The 13,760-nt window shown below is 40.2% G+C and overlaps 1 protein-coding gene across 5 annotated transcripts in view; it reads left to right on the plus strand.

Moving 5' to 3' along the window:
• The window catches only part of LRRC31 (leucine rich repeat containing 31), a 49,374-nt gene that overhangs the window by 27,249 nt on the left and 8,365 nt on the right, over positions 1–13,760 (plus strand). For 3 of the 5 annotated variants that reach the window (XM_017827741.1, XM_017827740.1, XM_017827742.1), the window contains exons 1-8: positions 4,050–4,611; positions 5,891–6,040; positions 6,422–6,589; positions 9,059–9,226; positions 10,087–10,254; positions 11,023–11,190; positions 12,282–12,449; positions 13,555–13,722. In XM_017827741.1, the coding sequence (XP_017683230.1) occupies positions 4,332–4,611; positions 5,891–6,040; positions 6,422–6,589; positions 9,059–9,226; positions 10,087–10,254; positions 11,023–11,190; positions 12,282–12,449; positions 13,555–13,722 (1,438 nt within the window). In that variant the 5' untranslated portion in view covers positions 4,050–4,331. Of the gene's footprint in view, positions 1–3,645; positions 3,912–4,049; positions 4,612–5,890; positions 6,041–6,421; positions 6,590–9,058; positions 9,227–10,086; positions 10,255–11,022; positions 11,191–12,281; positions 12,450–13,554; positions 13,723–13,760 lie in introns of those variants that run through there. The other 2 variants (XM_017827743.1, XM_017827744.1) reach the window with 1 other exon arrangement.

Genomic DNA, 13,760 nt, shown 5'->3' on the forward strand with positions numbered 1-13,760 from the left:
CAATAAAAACAGTAAAAACAATAAAAACAATAAAAAACAATAAAACAATTAAAAACAATAAAAAATAAAACAATGAAAAACTAAAAACAATTAAAAACATCAAAAAACAATAAAAACGCTAAAACAATAAAAACCAATAAAAACAAAAGCAATAAAAACAAAAAAAACTATAAAACCTAAAACCAATGAAAAACAATAAAACCAATAAAAACCAATAAAAATAAAAAACCTAAAAACAATGAAAAAAGTAAAAAACAATAAAAACAATTAAAACCATAAAAACAATAAAAAACAATAAGTACCAATTTAAAAAACTAAAGAACAATTAAAACAATAAAAAACAATAAAAAAATAAAAACAATAAGTACCAATTAAAAAACTAAAAAACATAAAAAACCAAAGAACAATAAACAATAAAAACAATAAAAACAATAAAAACCCTAAAAGCACTAAAAACAATAAAAACAGGAAAAACAATAAAAAACAATAAAACCAATAAAAACTAAATCCAATAAAACAAAAAATCAATAAAAACAAAAACAATAAAACAACAACAACAACAACAACAACAACAAAAAACTAAACCCAATGAAAACCAATAAAAAACCAATAAAAACCAATAAAACCAATAAAAAACCAATAAAAAAATAAAAACAATAAAAATAATAAAAGCATTTAAAAACAATTAAACCAATTAAAAAAAAAGGATGGAGACAGCTGTGGGGAGTGTGGTTTGATGTACATGGCTGGGAAAGATGAGGGCAGTGAACGTGGTGCTGGATCAGGCCACTCTTCCCCTACCTCCATTTGGCAGCAGCTCCTGGCATGTGTGTTCTGAGTCAGCACAGCCCAAGGGTGAATCCCCTGGCACTGGCCAAGTCAACCACGGAGCAATAAACATTTTTCCATCCCCAGCAATTTCCTGGTCCATGAAACTGCCCCCACTTCACTGGGGCAGCAAACTGGGCCACACAAGGGAAGCCCATGGAGGCAAAGCTGGGGAAGGGAATTGCCATGGAAGCAAACAAAGGTCACAGTGTTACTATGTGCTAAAGGACTCAAAATATCAAAAATCCCAAGCAGATAAATACCCAAATCATTAATTTCTGTATATTTACTGGGCCAAGTGCCTCCCTGGTATAAGTGCAGCATTTGTAAGGCAGCAAGGATGGGTTTAGTCCAGTGTGTTTAGATTCTCCATTATTTATACCAGATGCTTGGGGTTTTGTTTTCCTTAATGGATAATAAGGGTCATCCCAAACAGAGTTGTTACTTTGTCTGGGTTTCATTGAAAGAGACACTACTAAAGGGAGAGGAAATCCCCAAAATGATACTTGGTGATTAAGCACATAGAATATAGGATTTCAGTGTTTGCAAATCCTTTTTTTCAAATGAACTTGTGGCACTAATCCTCTAATGGCATTATTTCTTTGGAATATATGCTGGATTAAGGAGTCACAATGAGGCAAAGTACAAAAATCCACATTAATCTCTCACTGATGGATGCTGTGTGGGATGCAACTTTAACTGTTTTGTTCCAAAATTGGTTCTGTTCCTAACCTTGCCCTAGGCCTAGACAGAGGGCAGAGTGGACATAAACAAGTGTGACACTGAGCACCCGGCAGATGGTCACAGACATTTAACTGGATAGAGAGGGGAAGGCATTTATTATTTTTAAACTCCAAAAGCTCAGCCTGTCCCACGCTGCCCGTGACGTGCTGCAGGAAGCAGACACAGGTCTGGGAGGCAGGAGCAGGACACCTGCTCAGAAGTGTGTCACGGAGGAGACAGACACAGCAGATAACAGGGCCTGGCTGGGCCTGGCTGTCATGATAAATCGTGTGTTACAGCACAGCCTGCTCGTGTTTGCAGCCCGGTGCAGCCACCTCACTCTCATTAACTGCTTTGTTTTGGGGTAACCCCGTTGTCCCCTCTTCCCTCACAGCTGATGTAAAAAAGGTAAAGATTTGCTTTCTACGAAGAGGAGACACTGTGAAACTGCATTTCCCTTCTCACTGAATTACAGGCAGTCTGTGAGGTATTGTCACTGTCACTCAGCAGCCTCCAGTGATGAAAGAGTTTCTGCACGGGCAGCACATCACCTGAAACACTGATGTCAGATTGTGTGAGTTAGCACAGCCCAACCACTGTAATTGGTGCTTAACTTGCTTAAGGATTTCCCCAGTTTCAGGGGATAGAGGTTATCAAATATTCCCATTCCACATTCTGATTGAATTGCAGTGGGCACTGAATGTCTTGGGCCAGAAGAACCTGGCACGTGTTCAAAAATACAGGTTGCTTTGTCCCTGCTTCATCCCTGGTCACTCCGTTGTTAAGCACAAGTAAAGAGCTGCCAAATCCAACAAGTTCTTTACTGACACAAGTGATTGGGATTTTCCATAGTTTTTGTAGCTGAGATGCCTGAACTTGTGAAGTTAAATAGCACACAGAGAGTGATCCTTCCCAGTGGATACAGGTTTGTAGTGAGATGCTAGTTTCAGAAACTAGGACAGGACAGCCACTGCTGGTGTCAGAAAACCCTAAAACCAGCTTGGAGATCCTTTCTGTTCAGGAATAGAAATGTGCCCTCCAGTCCTGCAGGGAAAGATGGTTGATCACAGCGGGTTTGTGCATTTTTCCCTGGTGTAAATGTTCCCCAGTGTGACACTTCTCATGGGCATGATGTTCACTCTTAAGTTTTTCTGTTCTTAATCTTATCCTTTGGGTCCTTGTGCCTTATTCCACCCTGTGGGAATCATTAGTGCATTGACACACCGAGTCAGGCCTGTCCTCAGGGCTGGTGTCTGCTCAGCTGCTTGCAATGGAATCATTAGTTTTGTTTACCAGCTTTATCATTCCCCACCAAAACCACTCCAGTTCCCATATGTCTTTAGTGTGCACATATCCATGGATGGCCTCTTGTGTTTAAGGAAGTATAAATTATATTGCAACAGGTGCAGACAAAGGTGAGCAGGAAATGATAAGGGAAGTTGAGAGTTTGCCACATGAGGGGAGACGAGAAGAGTCTGGCTGGTTTAGCCCACAGAAGGGAAGACCTCACAGATTGAAAAGGATTATCAAGGCTAAAGAGATTCAGCATAAATGGCCATTATATGGTTAAGACAGGAATTGTAAGGTTCTCCATTGTGGAAATCAGACTTTAGGGCAGACAGACAACAAAGAGATATAATGAAGTTTGAGGCAATATAGGGTGTGTCCAATGACTGCATTGTAATGTTGTATCATCATGTTACCCACAAGCAGATTGCAGTGGATGATGCAGTGTGACCTCCTCCCGTGTCTCCTGTTGCCCCAAAATGAACAGGAGTGCCTGGTCCTCTGTATCCCTTTTCCTTACTGAACTGTGCAATATCCTGCTGATGGCAGGGGTCTGCTCAGCCCCCAGCACTATTTCTGACCAGTATGGACAAAAGGGGTGGGAAAACAAAGATCTTTTCTTCAGGTAGTCTTGTAACCTGATCTATAGGGTGACTCAGCCCCTTCGAACAACAGCTGTCTCAGGGAGGTACAGTGCTTTGGGTGCAGCATCGAGGGCTGTGCTGCCACTTCCTGATTTCCGCCTTGAGAGTGATCTCAGCTGGGACATGATCAGAGAATTTACATGGACTTCTCAACCCTCCCCAGAAAAGAGAGGCCAGGCACAGCAGACTGACTTTGGGATACAGTGCAAAGGAACAGAGGCATTGAGGAAGAGCCCACACACGGCTTGTGCAGAGCTGCTGCTGTCAAACTGATGAAGGCAGAAACTTGTGAGAGAAAACTACGTGGAAAGTTCCTCTTAAGGAGAGGAGTGGGGTTTTGTTTGCATGTCATGGCTCACCTCTCCTGCAAGCCCTGAAAGTGCTGTGAAACGTGAAAGGGATTCTCAGGAGAACCAATGGAGAAGACAGGTATGTTCTTTGTCTAAAATAATACTACTCTACAGCATGAAATCACAGCCAGGGTAAGCAGGATTGCTCTGCAGCTCAGGATCTGTGCATGTACATCTTGGTATATTGGTTTGTATCAGCTCTGTATTTATAAAAAATACAACTGTGTCAACATATTAAGAGTCAGACTTTAAACAGTGCACCAGCTTTTTGTAACTGTAAGTGCTCTGCCCTTGAAAACTTGTATTATGGCAGAAAAATTCCAACACAATGAGAAAATGTACATACATATATGCACATCTGTATATATATACTCACATTTTTAAATACATGCACACAAAGTATATGTGTTCTGTTATTAGCATGAAGGCAATGGTGGTGAATTCTCAGTGCCATTATGAAAGAAGGTAAGCAAGAGTGAACTTTACAAAAGCTAATTCTATGTCTGCTGATCCCCTGAAAGATGACATGCTGAACTGCCAGGATAAGCAGGAAGAGGACACCCCAAACAGTTCCCCGTTTGACTTTGTTATAAAACAGTTCCAAGGAAAGAGCTGTGCTCCTGAAAAAAGGAAAGAGCAGCCTTCAGCCATCAAAAAATTCTTCAGGGGCTTTGACTTTGGGAAATCTGAAGGCAAGGAGAGAAGGGAAATTGAAGAAAAAGAAATAAACAACTCTGGAGCTGATGATCAGAGTGAGAAGGAAGATCTCTCTGTAGAAGGTAATGCTGGTACAATAATGAAATATATGTGCATGTGTATATATTTTAATTTCATAGAAAGTCAATTGCTGTTTTTGCTAGCCAAAATCCTGTATTTGCTCCTCACAGCTTATCTTTTAATCAGGATTTACTTCTGATTGGAACATTATCAAGGATGTACCCTCTAATTTGATAGGTGCCAAGCAAGGAGTAAGATCCATGTTGCTGAGGAGGGATAAAGCTTTTGGGTGACCTCTCCCTTGGTCTCCCATGCGAGAAGTCAGGGCTGAAGTCAGCTCATTAGTTGCAGAGCTTATTTGGTTTCCGAGCCAAGCTTTAAGCAGCAGCTTGGCTTGTTGTATTTAGGATGGGTCTCTGTCCGCCCTGCTGCTAAAGCAATCTGAAGACAAGAAGAGGAGGTGTTTCCTTCCACTTGAAACTGGGGAGGGGAAGGGAAAGCGAATGGGAGTTCATCACGTATGTTATTTTGCACACACAAGAATACTCTTTACAATCACACCAGGGAAAATGAGGCTATTTTTAAAAAGGAGCTGGAAGATGAGGCTCAGAATTCCATCCTTGGTCCTAAGGATTTTTAGTCAGTTTGGGGAAACAGTGACAGGACAGCTCCTGAGAGTGGGATTGCTATTTTGTGTAATTTTTGGCTGCTTTTTTTTCCTCTGTAGGCATTAGATGAAATTACTGATGTGTTAAAGGGTTTAGCATTGCATGTAAATGCAATTTTCCTTGCTGTACAAATTGCATAGAAGAAGGAGGTAAGTGGATGTTGCTTTGCAAAGCCCAGAAAAGCAGGAACTCCCTTACACAGATGATGTATGAAGCTGAACACGGGTTGTCATGAAGGAAGCAGCAGGTTCACCACACAGTTGCAGGGCCACTGGGTGCTGAGGGATCCAGCTCAGATTGCTGAGCAGTGTGGCTGCAGTGCAGGCACAGCAGTGGTAACACAGCTTGTGTTTCCCAAATAGCTGCAGCTCAGAGCTGTGCATGAATTTCATGTCCTTGAACTGGTGGTGCAGTTCCAAACATCCGAAGTCACTGGCACAAGGCAGTGCAGAGAGATGCAACGGGAGATTCTTTTCTCACTCTGCATCAGGAGCTTTGTAGTGATTTGATCTATAGTGATCTCACCATTCAGGTCAAGATTAATCAAAATCAGAGCCTGGTTTACTGACAGATCTAATTCATTTTCTGAAGTCTTCCCATGGCAGCCTCAGGCAGGTTTTACAGCTTTTTTAAGTACCAGAGGTAACCAGGGCCCTATTTCTCTGTTGCTCAGATGGACACTCACATCTCATTTCTGAAGCGGAGTCCCCATCTGGTGAGCAGAGATTTAACCAGTTCATGCAGAAACTGGGAAAGAAACCCAACAGCAAGAATCTTGATCTAAATCATTGTGCATTAAGTGAAGAAGATGTAACAGAGCTGGGTAAATAAACATTTTATTCAACCAATCACTTCATACCCTTCTTTAATTCTTAATTGCCTGTTCAGTTATTCACTCTTCTCTTTTCCTTCCCCTTTCTTTTATATAGGCCTGGCTTTTTTTAACATTTTATCTAGTGGTCCCAGAGAAATATTAATTAATAAATTATATAAATGATGTAATATATATAAATATAAAAATCATACAGGTCTGTGAAGCAGATGAATGTCCTTACACTCAAACTACAGATAAGAAAACTGAGGTACAAATTGTCATGGCTTTATAATGCTTTATTGGAACAGAAAACACCTCAGTATTAATATGTGTTGACATCCAGAGGGTGCAGAAACATGCAAATATGCCTTTTCTTTTCTTTTCTTGCAGCTTCTTTACTGCCATTTCTCCCAGAGCTGGAAGAGATCAGCCTGTCCTGGAATGGTTGTGTTGGTGGGACTTTGAAGGCTCTCACTGTCCATCTTCATCATGTGAACCTGTTAAAAGTCCTTCGACTTAACAACTGCAGGCTGACAGCTGAGGATGTCATCTCCTTAGGTACAGGATTTCATTTACATTTACTTCCAGACAGCTTGGGGCTAATGTAATCCATCTCATCTCTTCCTACATCCCACTCCTGCTGCTTCCACACTGGGCAGTGTCAACTCCTGCTGTGAAACAGTAGAAACTTGGGCTTATGGGTGACCTTATACCCTAAGGTACCTCTGCCAAGTTTGTTCCTCAGGGTGTGAAGCTTTCACACTCAGAAGGGAACAGAATTCAGTCCTGTTTGCAGGAAAGCATGTTTGCAACTTAGATCAGTATTTTTTTGGCTAGCTGTGATATCTAATTGTAGATAGAAGACCTGAAGCAGAGTCAGTCAGAGTAGGGTCAGCTCAGGTCTTCAAGCTGCAGGACAGATGAGTGCTCATCACAAAAACCCCAATGGTCTTTTGGAGGAGAAAAAACAGAAGTGCTGCCTCAAAACTTCATGACTTGGGTTTTTTTCAAGTCTGAGAGAAGCCCATCCCTCTGATTACTACTTTCCTTGGAGTACCTGCACCCTGCTTTCTGCAAGACATGAGATTTAAAGGTTATAAAGATGGTATTACACACTTAGGTTCTGACACTGAGTCACCTCTGGGCCTCGAGTTTACTCTGGGGTGGATCTGTGGTTTGTATCTAAAAGAAGGACAAACTCAATCAACTGTGGATTATAAAAGTTACTGTTTATTTTGCAGGTTCTAAAACTGGTCTGAGTTTAAAAGCTGGTGTTTGTTTATGTCATTCATATCCAAGGCTTTTCCAAGAAAGGTTCAGAAATAAAATTACATATATGTTGGTAGCTCAAAAGCAGGTCATGCTATCTGCTGGGGAGGAAAAACGCATTTCTCCGAAAGCTGGTGAAAATAATTGATCTATTTCTGATGAGGGTAAAATCTGTGTTTTATTTTCTATTATTTTTTCAAATTAATTCTTTTTCAAACCCTTTTCTCATACTGTTTTTTCCTTTTGAATTTTATTTGCTATATTTCCAATTGATTTATTCTGCAGGGTTCTGTGCTGTTTCCTTCCCCTATCTGTTTATCCTCTGCTGAGATAAACACAAAACTGATCACAGGACTTGAATTTCCAGTCCAAATGTGATGCCCTTGACGTGGGGAATAACAACAGTCAGTTTGCATTGATTTTGCCTGCAATTTTGAAAATAACTCGTGTATTTAGGCCAATATTGACTGTTTGACCTTGTCCACATCTGTCTGAGGAAATGTGACCTCTTGTGGATTCAGTGCATTCTGCTTAGAAATCAGTGTCTCAAATGTAACCATAATAACCTCTCCTATGAGATTGCTCAGAGCTGTGACTGTGTGAGGTGATAGGAAACCATTCCTGGAGTTATGGTCCTTTATTTATCTTCTGGGTGGAAAGTGTGTCTGGAATGCTTGTCCTAATGTCAAGCAGAAACAGGCTGTACTGCACTTCTCAACTGTACAGTTTGTTCAGTATTTAAGACTGAGGCAATAATTTAAAATAAATGCAAAAATAAAAATTAAGACAAATCCTTTTCTCTCAAACCTAAATATTCACTTACAGAAATAATTATTTTTCTATTATAAATCTTTTGTGAAGAATTAATTATGAAAACACACAGACATGAAAGGGTGTTACTATTAAAATACAGTGCTCAATTATTAGGTTGATGACAGGATTTTAGATCAAAAATTTTTGTGGGACACTTTGAAATTGCATTTGCATATGGTCTGATTAATTGATCTTTCTTGGGAATGAGTATATGCAAATATGCATCTGCCTCCCTCCTCTGCAAAGGAAGTTAGGAAGCTGGATTTTATAGTGGGATGTTAGTGTTTCAAAGAAGCACAGATCATGCTGGCAGATGCTTCAAGCCTGGAAAAGGCTGATTTTTCTGAATGTAATCAAGGTCAGTGCTGTCTGCCTTGAAATCATGGGAAAGTTAGTTCAAGTCAAAACAGTGATCATCTTGCTTTCTTATGAAGTGAGTCAGAAACTCCTGTCAGACATGAAACTTTCACATTTCAGAAATAGTAGTGCGAGGAATTCTTCCCTCCCCTCCAAAGTGACCTGTGGACACAGCACAGAGGATGTTGGAAGTTTGCCAAATAAAACACAGCAGAACTGTACAGGACAGTAAATTCAGACTCGTCACTTGTATTGATTTCCCTCTAGACTGGACTTTTTGGGTCCTGGCACAGGTCTACAACGATGTCCAACAGCCTGATGAGAGTTTGGGAATGTGAATAAATTTCAGGTCTTGTGTGTACTGTAACAATGACTTGTGATCTACCATGCTCCTTAGACAACGTGAGATTTTATACAACTTTGCTGCAGGAGCAACAATTCATTCAACAATTTTCCTAGCAAGACATTCAAAATAAAGTAATTTGAGAATTAAGTGGCTAACCTTCCTCTTTAATATATTTCAAACCTGTATTTTTGTTTGTACTGAAATTGATACCTAGAACGAATCATCCCTTATTTCTGTTACAGGAGAGGCATTTGAAATTGTTTCTCAGCTTGAAGAACTGGATTTGTCATGGAACAGTAACATAGGTGGAAAACTATCACTGCTGACAAAAAAATTCCAGAAAGGATGCAAGTTAAAATGTCTGAAAATTACAGACTGTAACCTGACGGCAAAGGATGGGGAATCCCTTGGTATGTGTGTCCATCTAGCTGGACTGAGACTGGCTTCACAAGAATGGAGCTTGTTTGACTTCATTAATGGCTGTATGGGGCTCAATATTGGTGGAAAGTTAATTTATTTCAAACTCTGCATTATAACAGTGTTTACGACACAATGTGGGGATTTAATGCACTTTCTTCCAAAGAAGAAAGTTGTTTTCTCTAATCATGTGAGGGAATGTTGAGGAGAACAATTAGATCTAAATCACAGTCTGGCAGCCTCTGTGGTCCAGGGGTGCTGGATCCTTTGAGACCTTGAGCAAAAGAAGTGTGCCAGAATTTCCAGCACTGATTGCTTAAAATTAAGCAGCTGAATATGTAGTTATCCATGAGATGGGAAAAAAAGCCTTAGAGTTGGGAATTTAGGCTGAGCTGGCAACCACTGACCACTCCTCCCATCTGTCTCTCACCACAGTTTAGTCTTGTGTGGTCTTTTTATCTGAGTTTGTGTTTTCAAAGGTGTTTTCTCTGTAAAGAGAAGCCTTTGTGCTCTCATCTCCACTGCAGGAGGAGCCCCACATGTAACCTACAATACTCTATATTTTCTCTTTGTATTTCTGCTTTTTATTCTCCTCTGTTTTTATAACTGTCCATGTATTTTTTCACCTTTATTTTCATAGAGATTTTTCACTAATTTTTCTTGATTCCTATCCAATCTTTATTTTGCTGTATTTTGGAGAGAGAACAGGAACTTAGCAAGCCTAAACTACATGTACAGGCAAACCCAGCCCACTTCTTTCTGTCATGGTGCTGTATTTTTCTAGGGTTCATCTGTATGTACTCCAGACAATTACCAATTCTGGTTTTCCTTTCTTTTTTCTTTTTTCCCCCAGCTGAATTTCTAAATGTGATCCCAAACCTCGAAGTATTAGATCTCTCTATCAACAAACACATCGGCTGCAGCATGAAGGTTATGGCTCAGGATCTGAAAAACGTGCCAGGCTTGAAAGAGTTAAACTTGCACATGTGTGGATTAAAGCAAGACAGCCTCCAGGGCTTAGGTTAGACTTTATGTTCAGAAAGACTTTAATTCTGAATAAACTGTACATCTGAAAGCCATTTAGGAAAGGCAATGAGGTGGGATTTTGCTGATGTTTTGGCAGCATTAATGGGCAGTCATTATTTGCTGTTTGAGGATTGATAAAAGACTACAGAGGCTTTCAGCAGGAGTCACATTTATCTGCCCTGAGCTCAAGCATGTGAAAGTCAACGGGGAGAGTCACCCTCCACACCATTTATCTGAGACACATCTCAGGCTTGATTAGTGGCTCTCTGGACATGCTTCCTCTTTCCCCAAACAGAACATAGACAAGGACACAGACAGGCCAGCTCACTTTTAACAAGATAATCCTACTCTCCCAGGGAAATCCAAATTCACCATTATCACTTAGAGAGTGCCCAGTGAAGCCGTATGAAATGGGCTTGTTATCTGTGTCTCTCCCTAGTGGATGTCTCATGGATAAGGCAAAACAACTGGCATTAATTAGCACATCCATCAGCAGTTCCTGCAAAAGGCTGAGGATTGAATGGATTTGGGGGATGAGCTGGCCTCACCTTCACCTGCTCCTTCAGAGAGGAATGGAGCTGCATGGATGGGGAAGCTTTGCTGTATTACTGTATGTCTGCTGTGATTACACTCTGAAGCTTAGTCTAAGAGCTTTGCCTGCAATACCTTGTGCAAACTTTGACGCTGAAGTAAATAAATGCCCAAGCTGTGACCTGGGCTGTTGTAGCAGCCAGTGACCAGCTTGCCCCCTCTCCCGTTTCAGACACTGCTTTGCAGCACCTCACAGAGCTGAGGAAATTAGACATATCGTGTAACAGAGAGATTGGTGGTGGCTTTAAAGACTCAACAGCTCATCTGGCCAGCTTGAAAAATCTGGAAGTTCTTGATCTTCACCAGTGCTGCATCACAGAAGAGGACATGACCGTTTTGTGTAAGGACGTGTTGAGGAAATTCATTAAGAATCCAGGTTTTGACTTCTGAAAATATCTCAAAGACGTAAGGAATTCTGCCTGGCAGAATAGCTGATCTCAGTACTTTTTTCATTAGGCAGTGTAGGGAAACAGCTTTCTTGATCAATATGGAGTGGTATCTTTGCTGAACCAAAGGAAATCTCAGAGTATCTGATCTCACATGGAATTAAGGACCTGAATCCACCATAATTCAGACCCACAATGGGAATGTGGGAACTGCCTCTAAGCACTGCTTTTTTTGATAATCAGTAATTTTGAAAATACCCAGGGACAGTTCCTCCACTTCCATGAATTAGATAGATCCAAGGTGTGTATATGCATGGAAATGTAGCTGCCTAAAACTCTCCTGGTGAAGCGCACACTGAGTAGAGAATGATTTTAGGAGTTCTGGCATTGCTGCTGCTGTGGCTTTCTCCAGGTTGAATTGATCCAACTATAAGTGCTATTGGGAAGAAAAAGGCATTTTCCAATCAATCTGTAAAACAGTTTATTTTTATGTTTGCATTATCATAACTTTTTGACATTTGTTTTTACCCTTAACAACAACAAAATGCCATGACTCAAAGTCTATATTGCCCACATCTTCTTTTCCACAATAAAGAAGATTATTTGAAAAGTTGCCTATTAAGCATTGGGAAATATTCATTATTAGTAATAGCAATCATGATTTATTTTTAATTTATTGAATAATAGATAATAATAATAATAATATTAAGATGAAGTTTCAGTTAGCAATGAAGACATTTGGAAATAACCCCCATCTCATTTAATGTTTAATTAATGTTTCTTCACCTAGAAAATTTCCTGGAAGCCACATTCTGACAACTTTCCAAACAGTATGGAATACTTAATTTCTTGAACATTCTTACTGAAAATGACAAGGCTGTTTATGGACTAAAATATTACTCACCACGAATTTGAGTGTAAAAACTTGGCCTTGCCTTGACTTTTGGATTCACTTACAAAGAAAAGAAATTATACCAGGCAAATATACAACTACACATTTGTTGTGGATAGGTGACTGTCTAATAAATATTTGATGTTTTCATAGCCCAGGTGATACCTTTACTCTCCAATCTTCAAGAGCTGAATTTATCCTCGAATAAAAGTGTAGGAGTCTCATCTGATCCTCTTCTGGGCCGGCTCAGGTTTTTGCCGAAGCTGAAATCTGTGGCCATCAGCAACTGTGGTTTAGGTGAAGACTCACTTTCATCACTAGGTAGGAACATTCTTTAAAGTGTGTCTATTCTCTGGGTATCCCTGTGGGACAAAGCACTTCATTCTCCTTTGGCTGAACTCCAAGGATCATGGTTACATTGTACCACAGGTCCGTAGGGAAAAAGCCTGCGGTCAAACCAGTTCCCCCTCTATATCTGACTGGCTGAAGCCCTTTTAGTCCTTTGTCTGATAGTGAGCTTTTATATATTGCCTAATTTGGGAGGATAAAGGAACACATGGTTTTATGTTATGCTGTAATTATAGTTGGGATGTAACACTTCATTTGCAGTTTAGTGGGGTAAAGTTTTGACTGAGGGTTTTCCACCTCACTGAAGGTGAAAGCTTCAGTAGAAACTTTCTGGGGTAGAGTGAAGCCTGGGGCAAAAGAGGAAATTACTGCAGGAGTGGAAAAGATATTGCACAGCCATAAAGAAAAGTCCAGTCTAACATAGGATATGTAAATTCAGCCTCTTTTGCCTACTTATTGCAAATCTCAGTGGATTAGTGGCTACACTGTGCCTGTGATAGGTGTTCCATATGGCACATGAAATCTAAATACAGAGGGATCTCTCAGTTACTGTGTATGGTTCACTTACATTTTGTACTGTTTACTACTGACATTAAACCTGTAGTAAGTCTTGACTGCCTCCAGCAGAAGCAGAGGCAATCAAAACTGGTCTGAGGTCCCTGCAGGAGGAGTACTATATTTATATCATTACAATTATGTAAGAGTGACACCATAGAAATCAGTGTTGTCAGAAGATACAGAGCATTTCACCTTAAATAGTGAGTTCGCAGGAAAAAAATACTGTCTGAATTAATATAAAATGATTTAAAAGCAAGCTGTTAAATTATATTAATTCAGTGGGACAAGGACAAGCCAATAACATGAATAGAAACACAATAAACCCCTCCACAGATTCTGTGTAGAATCTATAGGCAGGCCTTTCTTATTTTCTTTTGTCTGACTTTTATTAGGATAAAAGAAGTCACTCTAAGCACAGCTTGTTGGGATCCTACTTACAGGTGAATTGCAGGTGAGGTGTCTGTTGAGGCCGTGTTGTTTTCTCTTAGTAAGCAGAAGTTGCTGGTCTTAATCTTTTCAGCTGAGGCTGCCCTTCACCTTCCTGAACTGGAGATATTAGACCTTTCTTGGAATAAGTGCGTTGGTGGGAACCTAAAGCTGCTTTTGGGAGCACTAAAGCTTGCAGCAGAGATTCAAGTGTTAAGACTGAGCAGCTGTAACTTGGTGGCTGAAGATTTGGCACTTCTAAGTACGTATAACACGGTATTTACCTGCAGTCCAGGCATT

Source organism: Lepidothrix coronata, unplaced genomic scaffold, assembly GCF_001604755.1.
Source record: "Lepidothrix coronata isolate B3197 unplaced genomic scaffold, Lepidothrix_coronata-1.0 Scaffold142, whole genome shotgun sequence".
In the NCBI taxonomy this organism is placed as follows: domain Eukaryota; kingdom Metazoa; phylum Chordata; class Aves; order Passeriformes; family Pipridae; genus Lepidothrix; species Lepidothrix coronata.